Source organism: Crocodylus siamensis, chromosome 8 (genome assembly GCF_052110815.1).
Source record: "Crocodylus siamensis isolate JL-2025a chromosome 8, ASM5211081v1, whole genome shotgun sequence".
NCBI classification, from domain to species: Eukaryota; Metazoa; Chordata; order Crocodylia; family Crocodylidae; genus Crocodylus; species Crocodylus siamensis.
The window spans coordinates 72,390,066-72,402,364 of NC_143402.1; the positions used below are offsets into that span (position 1 = coordinate 72,390,066).

The 12,299-nt window shown below is 46.9% G+C and overlaps 1 protein-coding gene across 1 annotated transcript in view; it reads left to right on the top strand.

Annotated features, from left to right (window-relative positions):
* Positions 1-3,430: 3,430 nt before the first annotated feature.
* Positions 3,431-12,299, top strand: part of RAB11FIP4 (RAB11 family interacting protein 4) — a 185,162-nt gene continuing 176,293 nt past the window's right edge. The window contains exon 1 of the mRNA XM_090059207.1: positions 3,431-3,668. Coding sequence (XP_089915333.1) covers positions 3,531-3,668 — 138 coding nt within the window. The 5' untranslated portion in view covers positions 3,431-3,530. The remainder of the gene's footprint in view (positions 3,669-12,299) is intronic.

Consider the following 12,299-nt stretch of genomic DNA (forward strand, 5'->3'; position numbering starts at 1 on the left):
AAGGGGAATAAATAATACATTCCTTCCACGCTATGCAGATATAATGCTCATCTCATTAATATTGCTAACCACTTTGGAAGTCATTATATACAATAACTCATAATGATATTACTATTAACATGTAGCCTCTTTTCTAAGCAGTTTTAGATGTATTAGCAGCTTTGAAATGTTAACTATCTTGCCCTTTTTTTGTATATAATTCAAGTCAGTGATGTTTTGCATTGAGATCCTGCAGTGATTTTTAAAGGGCCACTCGTTCAAAATTCACTGATATTTTAACTTCTAGTTGCTCGGTGCACTTCTGGAGGAACTGTGTAACACAGGCTTTTATGGTAAGATTTTGAAGTCCATGCTGGAACTTACAGTGTACAATTCCCCGTTGATTTCTAATGAGAGCTGAGAGGCCGGATCTTCTGGGGAGCTTGGGAAAATCTCAGGCAAAATGCATTCCTACCTACCGCACACCCTGTTGCTGACAAGAAAAGTGAACTCCCACATGCACAGCCCAGCCTATGTCTTCCTACTATGGTCACAAGGCAAGCAAGTGTAGTACAGCAAGGATGCTGAGCTGAACAGCTGGGCCACTCCCAGCTTTCAGATCTCAGCCCTTAACTCCTGGTATCCATCACCTACCTCTCATGTCTCAATTCCCGTGTGTGCTGTTGGATCAGCTCCCAGCCGTCAGAGCTCAGCTCAGAACATATCTGTCTGCTATGACAGCTCCTATGTACTTCTTAGCTCTCTGATAGCGGTGCTCATGCATCTCCTGGGCGCTCAACTTCCCTGCGGCAGCTGGCAGACTTCAGTCCCTGCTCCCCAGTCCCAGCTCGGTTCCCAGCACTTTTCTCTAAATGAGTCCCTGTTTGCAAAGAAATGGAAGATTGCAATGGACACCAGGCAGAGAGGCTTCATGCAATCTTTGTCACGTGCTATTCCCCAACAAGGACCCTATTTCCACCAACACAGTGCATAAGTAACTTCCCTAGGAGTTAATGGGAATTCACCTCTAGTCTCCTGTTGGAGAAGACAGTCCCTTTATTTCAATAGGAGCATCTGACATAGTGAGAGCTCAGCTCTCCCCAGCTAAAAGGCATGAACCCTTGGTCCACAAAGCTCACAACCCTGCTTTTATTATAATAACCTTTCAGTCTCCAGTAGCAGCCCATAAAACTCATTGGTTCCCTTTTTCCTGTTCTCAGCTCATCTTCCATCTCAAGTCTCCTCCCTTCTCCCCTGCCCACACCTGTGTTTCCCAGTTGGCTGTTTCTACCTTCTCACTCTCCATTTCAAAATCTCACATGGCAGATCTCAAAGCTACATTCAGTCAATTTTCTGTTTGGGGCAAAAATACAATTGGAAAGAGACCAGAAATGGAGGTCTTCAGGTTTCCCCAATATGTGGGGTTAAATCCAGTCTGCAGATTTATTCCTGCTTTTGTCAAAAAGGACATCTCTCTCTCCTGGCTGGCCAGGTTACCGTTTTGTGATTTAAAAAAACAAAGGAACTTTGCCCGTGTGGTAAAAATGCATGTGCACAGGTGAAAATTTGCCCTCCAGTGACTTGCAGTCAGTCTCTCCTATACTTGTAAACATCAACAGAAAAATGTGGCTCCAAGTTTTTATAAATGTCAGGACATGGATTAATTTACAGGGTGTTTTATGGAACTTTTATAGTATGATTAAAGAAATGATATGGTGACAGCCTCCCAAAGCAACTCCTCACCCTCTCTGCAGCCTTTTAAATTAAGGAGCTTTGGCGGAGGCGGGTATGTGGGAAGCCTGCATTGCTACTATGGCTTGTGCTGTCACTGTTGTGTGGATCAACAGCAGACTTCAGCTTACCAGGCTGTCAAGCCTGCCCTCTTCAACAGTATTATATCTGCACATAAAAATTAGGATGATGCCTGTGTTTGAAGAAACCAAACTGCTGGGTAGGGGGTGCATATCTCCTGGGGAGAGGGGGATTTGGACGGGCTTCCTTCCCTTGTGAAATTTCCAGAGCTGTTTGGTGCAATGTTGGGCCTTGGTTATCGCAACAGAGGAACCGATAGAGGAGATTTCAGCTGGTAACTGAAATCTTTAACACAAAGTATTTTTAAATGAGCTCCCTTATCAATAACTTGCAAAGCATTGCTCGTAAAGTCACACAAGCCATAAAATGGAAATAATGGCCTCTCATGCTCGCTAACAATGGCGGCATGTCTAACGAGCCAGACTCCGAGCCCCGGGGTGGGGGGGCAAGGGGGTCTGCCTCAGCCCCTGCCCAAAGGCTGCATGCAGGATTTACAAGGCCCAGACCATGGAGCACAAACATGGGTCTATCCAGGGCGGGTCAGTGGCTTCCTTTCACCCCAGAGAACTTGTGGACGTGGACTTTTAATGTGGCCCAAGGGAGAAAAAAGGCAGGATTGGCGGGGGCAAATCGAGAAGGTATCATTAACGCTGAGCCGTGGGAGGCGGTAAGCAGCAATAACGCCAAGGCAGCTGCACCCGGCGGTGGGGGAGCACCATGTCGGCACCCGGCGGCGTAGCTTCCCCCTCGGTAAACCAGCCCAGGTGTGCCAGGCAGGGCTCTCCCAGACTGCGCCAGGATGGGGGTTGCTTGGTTTGCCCCCTTTGGTCTAAGCCGAGCCCTTAGGCATCTGCCCTCCTCCCAGGGCTCTGGTCCTCTCCCTGCCGCTCCAATACCTTCAGGGCCTTTCTGCCAGTGCTCCCTTAGCACCAAGGAGGCAAAGTGTGGCGGGCGGCGCCTGCACGTTCCCTGAGGCAGCGTCAGGATGACCGGTGCCAGGACCCCTAGGCCGGGGGCACCTGTGGCTCAGCTCCTCCGCCCCAGCACCCGCTGCTGGCCCCTCGGCCCGGGGCTTTCCCGCAGACTCCCTTAGCTGCTGCCCCTGAGGTCACCTCGCTCCAGGCTTGCCAGCTCCCCCCATGCCCCTGCCAATCAAATTGCCCCCCCCACGCCCCTGCCAATCAAACACCCCCAGTGCATACAGCCCTCCAATCACATCCCCCCGCACAGCCCTGCCAGACACAGCCCCACCCACATGCACCTGCCAAAGCCCCTCACATGCACCCGCCAATCACAGCCCCTCCCCGCACCCCTGCCAATCACAGCCCCACCCCCCCACCACGCCTGCCAATCACAGACCACCCATATCCCCCTTTGCCCATCAGCCCCTCCCCCACACACCTGCCAAAGCCCCACAGACACACACCTGCCTATCAAAGCCCCCTAACCCACACCAGCCAATCAAATCCCCCAACACACACACACACACACACACACACACACACACACACACACCCCCACCCCCAAAGCCCCCGCATCCCCGCCAATCACAGCCCCCCCCACAGACCTGCCAATCACAGCCCACGCAGCCAATCAGAGCCCTCCGCACACCTGGCTGGGCCCGCCCCACGCTGACGTCAGGGCGCGGCGGGAGGCGGCCGGCCGGCAGGCAGGCGGGCGGGCGACGGCGGATGGCGGCGGCGACGGTGCGGGGTCGCGGCTGCGGCCGTTGAGCCGCGATGGAGCCGGGCGGGCCTGCTCGGCTGCTGCGGCGGCGGCTCCGGGAGGTCTTCGACGCGTGCGACGAGGATGCGGACGGGCTGTTGCGCGTGGAGCGCTTCGTGGCGCTGGGGCTGCGCTTCGGCCAAGGCGACGAGGTGAGCGGGGCGGGGCGGGGTGCTCCCGGGGGCCGGGGCCGCCCTGGGGCCTGGGAGCGGGTGGGATGCGCTGGAGGGCACCGTGCTGTGGGCGTGTCGGGCGCTGCGCAGGTGGGATGCTCTGCGCGCGGGCAAAGCTGTCTTGCGCCCACGGGCGGACAGCGGGGCCCTGGCATCAGTGGCACAAGAAAGCCATTCCCTTGGGGTGGCAAGAGCCGTGTGCCGGTCTGAGGGAAAGGGTGCGCGTCCAGACCGAAGTGGGCGCTTGTACACGGGACAAAGGTTGCGCCGTTCCTTGAAACGAACCAGCGACAGAGAAGTGTTTGGTTTTGTGGGGGTTGGCTTGTGTCTCCAGTCCGCTGCACTGCAGCGAGCTCCGGCACCGGGGAGGCGCAGGAGGCGGCCTGGAGCTGGCGTTAGGAGGAAAACTTCAGACCCCTTGAAAATGCAGCGAAACAAACAACCCTGCAGTTCACGAAAAGAAGCAAGATCATAGGAGTGCTCTGGGGAGGGTGAATTCGCTCTGCTTGTCCAACCAAATCGCTCTTTTTGGCTCAACCCTGGTAACAGAGCAAGGATGAATGAAAGCAGAGGAGTGGGATTCGGGAGGCTCTTTTTTTTTTTGCGTAAATCTGATGTTGAACGTTTCCTGTATCGGAGACCACGGTGGTTGTTCAGTAGCCACCGAGATAAGCAGGGGAAGTTAGTGCTCATAACGAGCAGTATTGATCTTGTTTGTTTGTTTTTGCTTTGATTTGTCTCCAAGTTGTATATTCCTATACAAGCAAATGACCTGAATTTCTAAGCCCTTGAGGTGAGAAGCATTTTTCTGTAGGTGGTTTTGTACTCTTCTTTTTTTGCCATGGGAGAAGGCTACCGATTTGGGTATTTAGGAAGGCTGGTGAAATGCTGCAGGCTGTGTTTTGTAGGAGGTAGGACTTAAATGTCTATCAGGGTCCTTCTGGCTTTAATATCTAAGCAAGTATGTGGGAGGGGACCTGGGGCCCATAAATGAGTAGATTCAGGATTTGATTAGGTAGACTGTGTTCTTGGCAGGTGATCATCTTAATCAGCAAATATGTAATTTTGAGGGTTTTTAAATTTTTAAAATAAGATTAAATTATGAATTCAAGGTCTGTAGTTGTGAAAATGATCAGTTCTGAATGGTGTATTCTAAATATTGGGAGGAGCCTAGATCATGACCAGGCAGCGGAGAAAGAAACAAATAATATGCAAAGAAAGAGATTGAATTTTAGGCTGTGATGTGCACCCAGCTGAACAGATGGATGGCAATGAGATGGGTCCTCCACGTTTTCTTCACTTGTAACTGAAAATGTTTGAATAAGATATTTACGCAGATAGGAAAGGGGACCCTACCTGTATAGCTTTTAAGTAATGTAACTTGTCTCAGCTTTCCTTTTACATAGCTAGTTTGCTCCCCTGCTAATTGAAATCATTGGAAAGACTCCCTTCGAGCTTTATAATGAGCTTTGAAACAGTCATAAGTGATGCTGCTGTTACACATACACCATTCAGCATTTCACACCATCTTGATTTGGGGATGCTCTGTGTTTAAGGATTATAATTCCCTGCCTCTACAGTTTGGTTTTGCAACAGAGTCAAACCCAGAGAGGTGATGCTTTTTTAGGGCTTCCATTTGATGGGGTCTAAATATTGTCACTTGTGACTAAAAACTCATGAGAACAGCTTCTGTGATCTCGGTGCACCTGAATCAGAAGCCAGATGTAAACTGATTCAGTCTCAAACTACTACCCAAACCCAGTCTGCATCTGAACACTGCGTCATGTCACATTCTTGTAAATGTTGGCAGGAAAAAATGACTCTGGGGAGATCAGAGAGTTCACAAGGAAGCAGTTAGGAAAGGGAAACCCATGTTGTGGTCCCTTTTGAAGTCATTCCTAACTTTAAGGGATCCTTGTTGTGTAGTCAGTAGTGTGGTTTTCCTAGTCTGTTCTTGTCTAATTGAAGCATTTTGACTGGATGTGCCAAGATGATGCTTTTCAGATATAGTCATGGGGCTGGAGTCATCAGACATAGTGGACTGAGACTTCAAAGAATTGTAGCATCCTTCGCTCCCAAAGCAAGTCATTGTGAATGACACTAATACACCGACGGAGGGTTTATCAGAAGGGAGTGCCAGGTGATGAGGAATGTGGGTAACTGGAGACAATAAGATGAGTGCGTGGGCAAGTTTGTAGGGGAAAAATTGCTAGAGAAGGAAGATGGTGGCCATAGGGGAACCTGTGAGCAAGTGTTGATAGAGACACAAGTGTGTGATAGAGACATATGGCAAATGTGGGGGAGGAAGGGAGGCACAAAGTCATCCAAAAGCAGAGAACACATTGGGGCCCGGACTATGGCAAGCAGTGATGTTGTACTCAGGGATGAGTGGGAGAAGGACTACCAGCTTAGCTGTGGAATAGTGACTTGGATTCTAGTCTGTCCCGTGCTTCACCAGTGGATGTGCACGTGTATTACTGGTGCTAACGAGAGGCACAGAAAACCCAGTGGCTGGGCCATGTGATCTGGGCAGTTGGAAACATCATCTCTGGGGTTGTCAGATGAGCATGTCTGATGCACAGGATCACCAGCAGAGCCTTGCTGTGGGACCACTGCACCTGTTTTACTGTGAGCACCTCTCTGCAGGCAGACAGTGACTTTGCCGTTCTGTTCAAAGGGCTGTTAAAAATGAGCTGTTAACTCTGTGTCGTGGGTGATGCAGGCAGGCTGTGAGAATCTGCTTCCCAGAATAGAGCAGCAATTGCAGCTTCATGTCCAGAGGGTCCCAATAACTTCTGGGTGGAAATCTGCTGCAGTGTGTCTGATTAAATTAGACTGAAGAGACTGCTGATGAGCTCCCTGCCCCCCTTGACACGTTCCATTTCATTGTCTGCACGTGCCAGTGGGGACCAGCCCAGCTTCCACTTAAGGCTCATGGGGAATCTTTTTTCCGTGGAAGCTTAACCAGATTCCTCATCCTTTCCACTTCAAGTAAGTTGTACCTAACACGGAAGAGTGGACTTGGCCCTGTTGTGACTCTTGGTATCTGTGATGTTCACCATCAATGTCCAACAGGCTGCAATAGTGTGAGGGCAAAAATTTGGCTCACTTTGTTTTTCTCTCCTTGTTCAGAAAAATCTTCCTTCTCCCCCATCCTCATCTGGTTGTAGCCAGAGTCAATCATCACTTCCATTTGACCCTGAGTTACCCACCAGGGCTGGTGAGATTAATGCAGCACAGAGTTTTGCCCTCTCTGCCTTTTTTTGCTTGTTTTTGGTCCACATGAGAGAATTTTATCCTTCTGCAAAGATCTGCAGCTTTTTGAAAACTACCTCAAGGCAAAACGCTGCAGCAAAGCAGCAGCTCTTCTGCTTGAGCAAAGCAAGCCGTGTTTTTACCTGCAAAGTCAAAATCATGGAAGGGGAGCTTTAAAATATTTGTGGCTGACCTCTTTTGAGGGCTTTTATTGTCCCTAGCTGTGAGAAATGCATTTCTACTGCACTGTTGAAGACTCACTCTAAGCAAAAAAAAAAAAAAGAAAAAAAAAGTCGCTCTGCTCCTTCCACCTCTTTATCTCCACTGAGGGAAGTCTTGGCCCCATTGAGGCCAGTGGGAGTTTTGCCAGGATTACAATATTATCAAATACAAATCATGTGTTACAAACAGCTGTGTTGATTTCCTATGGTACCTGTAGCAAGGGGGACAGATTTTTCAGCAGTACAAATTGGAGATAAATGTCTCTCTCAAATTATCACAAGTAAAAGCATTTTCAGATTGCAGCTTGCCACTGTTTTTTCATCTTTTTTCCTTCGAGTACAGATAACCTGACTTTACTGCTTTCCAGTTACTTCTGCTTATGATCAGTTTTTCCCTTTCTTGTCTCTCTGCAGTCCTTGATTTCAAACAACACAGAGTGACAATTATTGGTTTTAAAGCAGCTGTTTTCATCAGGGGTTTTTGTTTTGTTTTGTTTTGTTTTTTAAGTGCAGAAACCTTTCTGCTAAGGTTTGGTTTTACAAAAACAGTCTTACAAGCATGGAAATGTTGGGTCAACTTAGCTGTTATAAAACAGCACCATGTCAACACTGCACTGTCACAAACGGCTTCATCTGTTCAGTAGGGGATTCTTAGTATTTGTACTGCAGTGTCACTTGGAGAGGCTTTGGTTAAGCATTTAAGGAGATATAGTCGGAGGCAGTCCTTGCCCTGAGAGCAAACCGTTCGATTGGATGGAGGTGGGGAAAGGTGAAATGATTTGGCCCAGGTATTGGAGCTCCAGGCTTTGTAAATCGATGGGCTCCAAAGTGCCTGCATCATGCCTGCACTGGGCACCAGACAACAGTGACTTTCAGCTTTTGGCTGTCACCAGCAAAACACCCTGCATGTGCAGCTGCTACTGAAGTTTCTGTTTTGCTGAGTGCTTGGTCATTTCCAGTCCTTATTTAACAACCTGCCAAATGTGCACCGGCTCAATGGGAAATGCAAGGAAGGATGCAGCGCGGTGCTTGTAGATGCCCTGGTGAGATCATGTGCAGCGAGTACTTGGGGAAGCACTTCCTGTAGTGCTGACAAAGCCAGGAGTTGCTTGCCATCTGGTTTTTCAGTACTTGGAAAATAGTCACACTTGACGTACCTGGGAGCCTTGTAAATTCCATATTAAATAAGTGCAGATTCCTGGCAATGGCTTATGTGAGCGTATACTTCAGAAAGGTATTGCCACTTCATGTTTTACAATGCTGGATTCCATTTAAACCCTACATCCAATTTTCAGCAACAAGTGGAACATGCTGATCGCATTAACTAGCTTATTTGGAGGGAAGTAATTACCTTTTGGAAGCATTAAAAATACAGGTCTTCCTGCTTGCGCAGCAGTGTGGGAAAGGTTAGGATCAGCAAATGTTTGTTGGGGCTGAAGTAAAGTAGCACTTAAAGCTGTTGGGTTAATAGCAATGGTGTGTGCTGGTAGTAACTCAACTGAAGCCAAAGGTATTTGAGGAGGGTAGAATGGGTGCAATAATGGCAAATGCCATTGCCTCACCTGGGTTATGGGCCAAAAGAAGCAGAAAAATATAGTGGGGGGGATTATTATTTTAATTTCCTTTTCTCAAGTGAACTTCACATCTCTAGCTCTTGCTGAAGCAGGAGCAAGCAGATATTTTGGGGGTGAAATGCACAGATTTCCAGGGCATGGGAGAATCTGGCCCTCAGTCTGCAGGTTAGGCATGGGCAGCTGCTTGTCTTCTCCAGTTGGGCTATTATCCCAATGTCTAGGCTAGGATTAGAGCCATAATCCTGGCACACATGCTAGGTGACAGTCTGCAGCCACTGGATCAATGTAGTCACTCTCCCAGTAGCCGTGCTGTGCCTTTCCGACCTACCTGCATTCACCCCTTAGGAACAGAGAAGTCATGCTGTGAATGCAGAAGTTCCAGTGTGACTGCTCCTTATTTGACTGCTTCTTGCAAAAAAACAAGTCTGTTGCATAAGTGAGTTGACATAGTTTGTACTCTGAGTAAATGGCACCCTTTGGCCTAGACCCTTCCCTTAGTGATGCTGGCATCTATCTGGAGTGACACCACAGAGGTAAATGGAGTGACACCTGCTTCCAGTGATGCTGGAGTAAACCTCATTTCAGTCCTGCATCTCTAAGTAGCTTGAAGTTTGTAGCCTTACAGAAAGCACCTGCCAAAATGGGATGCCAAACTTGTAACAATGGAACTTGAAATGTATTAGAGCGTGATCAAACAATATTATTGTTTCCATGACAGACGTGGAAAAGAATTACCACTTTCTTCTTGCTCTGCTTTTCATAGCAATAATTATTTAGCGAACAAATAAAATATCCACCCAGCCAGGAAGAGGACAGAAAAATGTTCTTTGTGGGGCTATTCTCTTCTAAACATTGAGGCTGCTGCGCACTTTGACTCATTAAAATAATTTGGTAATGACCTGTTGTTTAATATCATTTCAAATGGGTAGGAAAAACGTTCAGTTGGAAATGGTAGGTTAGGATGCTTAATGGATTATGGATTAGTCAAGGTGCAGTTGCTGTAGCCTTTCTTATTCAAAGCAAACCAGTACTGCAGTGTGCTTTAACATAACCTGCTGACACATCCCACCATCCAGCAGGTATTTCCAAACAGCTGCTGTAAAGCAGGCTTTATACTTGGTAATCATACCTTTCCCGCAACACCATAATGAAGAAAAATGTGGGCTCACCATGCACTCACACATTTAATTTGTTATGTGATCTGTGCGTGTTTCTCAGATGCAGGCCCAGAGAACGGGGTTCACGTACATAGGAGTCAGCTGCTGCTGCATTTTGAAATGCACTCCAGTGATTGGAATTAGTAAGCTCTTGTTAAAGGCCAAAGCAAGGACAAATTACTTCAGTAGTTATTCTGAAATTTCAACTGAAGCGCATGTGCTGCCTTGGGAGTTTACCTTCCATAGAGCTCCACTGTGCTGTGAGATTTTTTTTTTTTTTTTCCCACATGCAAAAGCCACTTGAGGTAAACATCAGCATCTAGATCCTGCATATGAAATACAATGCTGCTTCCATTTTGTATGCTGGGGAGGCTGAGCATGAAATTAGAGAGGTTAAACATCCAGTCGCTTAGCAGGGCTGGATACTTTATTATGTAAATTCTTTCTTTTTTTTTTCCCCCTACTACTCACCATGCCTTCTACAACCTAATGGCGTGGACTGAAGCATCATTATTCTTCAGCACCGACATGCCTGGGTGTCCTCCAGAAATTTCCTCTTGCAAATCATGAGTGTTCAGACTTACAGTGCATGAAGATTTTCTCCCTCTGGAATGTAATTAAGCCCTGAAATGCGAGTTATGCAAAATTGCTACAAGGAAACCTGCTGCATTTGGAGATGCAGGACAGCTGCTGATACTAATGTTTGTTTGTTTGTTTGTTTGTTCGTTCTCCTAACAAACGCATGCAAACAGAGGTTAACCTGATCTCAGGGCTACGTTGCCATCTCCAGCTTAGCACAACCAAGTGATAATCTGCAACAGACCTTTTTTAATAACAAAGTGGACACAAAATTTAATTCCCTTACCATGTTCAACTCAGTAAAATGCTATCCCTCTGCTCTGTGCAGTCATCAATACTGAATTAATGGTATTTGATTCCTGTATTAAATGAGTTAATGGCATCTGCCTCCAATGCTGTGTGTTCCTGAGCACATTATAATCCTGGGGAGTGGGGGGGGTGGAGTTTTTTATAAAGGGAGACTATTTTCATAAGACATGCTTAGAGGTGTTCATCGATGTAAAAACTATACATGGAACCGTAACAGTGTTTAAAGTTTTCCAGAGAAACGAGATGCATGATCTTTGGCTTGGATATCTGAAGGTGTTGCTGAATAAAGAGCCACTGGTGTGCAGAACCTTGGTTAGCTCAGTCCAGGGTGTGATTAAGTAGATAAATGATAACGGGAAGTGTCAGACATAATCGCTGGTGCTCTAACACATGGGTTTACAACAGCAGTGTGACTGTAAATAAAAGCACTGTATAATACATCTCAATTACTTCCCATTCAAAATGTAATTAAAGGGCCTCACTTGGAGGAAATGAGAGTGTTTCCCTATGATTATAAATGTTTTCCACATTTGGATGCAATTAAAACTAAAAAGAAATGACGGCTCCATCCTCAGTCCTGATTCTAGCTTAAGTTTTGGAGCATTTTTTATTTTTATTTTTTTGCTTGCAGACAAGTGACAGTAATTAATGTAGATGTGGACAAAATACCTAGCCCAAGTACCTAGGAGGCAGCAGGGCTTCAGAGAGAAGGCACTGGGCTGAGATGAATGACCCAATATTTTAGTATCATTGAAATGTTTGTGATTTACCACTTATTTGATAACTTGCCATGGATATTACCACCATAGACCCATGATGAAATGCAAATGTACTGCAGATGAACATTATGGAGACTTTCTTAATTGAACTCCCTTCAATAGGTATCTATCTACACACATGGAGGGGGTGGGGTCTGGCTTGTGGCAATTCAGTGTACCAGGTAGGCGAGTGGTGTGTTATAGCCAAATCGGGTAGTCCATCCTGAGAACTATGGGTCCAATTTTAGGTTAAGCTCCTAAGTCAGATTGCTCTGTTCCATGTTTTGAGCGGACCAGTTCGCACTGGTTCTACAAAATCCTCAGAAACTTTCCTATAGAGGCTTAACTTCTGTCTGACACCACAAATTTCAGCAAAAGCAAAGTCATTCTAAATCTTGGGTGTTTCAGACATTTGAGGCTACCTCATTTACTTAATATGCCTGAATGTTCCACAACATGAACGCTTCTGTTTCAAGCTGTTTATCTATTTGGAAGTGCTTTTAGGATAGTGGGGACTTCCCACAAGAGAAGACAAGAGGTGGAGCCTTCCGAGCTCCGAGCCAGGATGGTGCAGTGCTGACTATCATGATTATATTAACAGCCCTGCAAACATCCTTGGGATGGAAGCCTGCACAAAAACCTCTCATGGGTTGTTTAGCATGCGGCTGTGTCTTGTGCCATTCCAGGGCACAGGTGACTTTTGGAGTACATCAGCAGTTCTCCTGATGCATCTTAGCTAAAAGCTGTTCCTGGATTT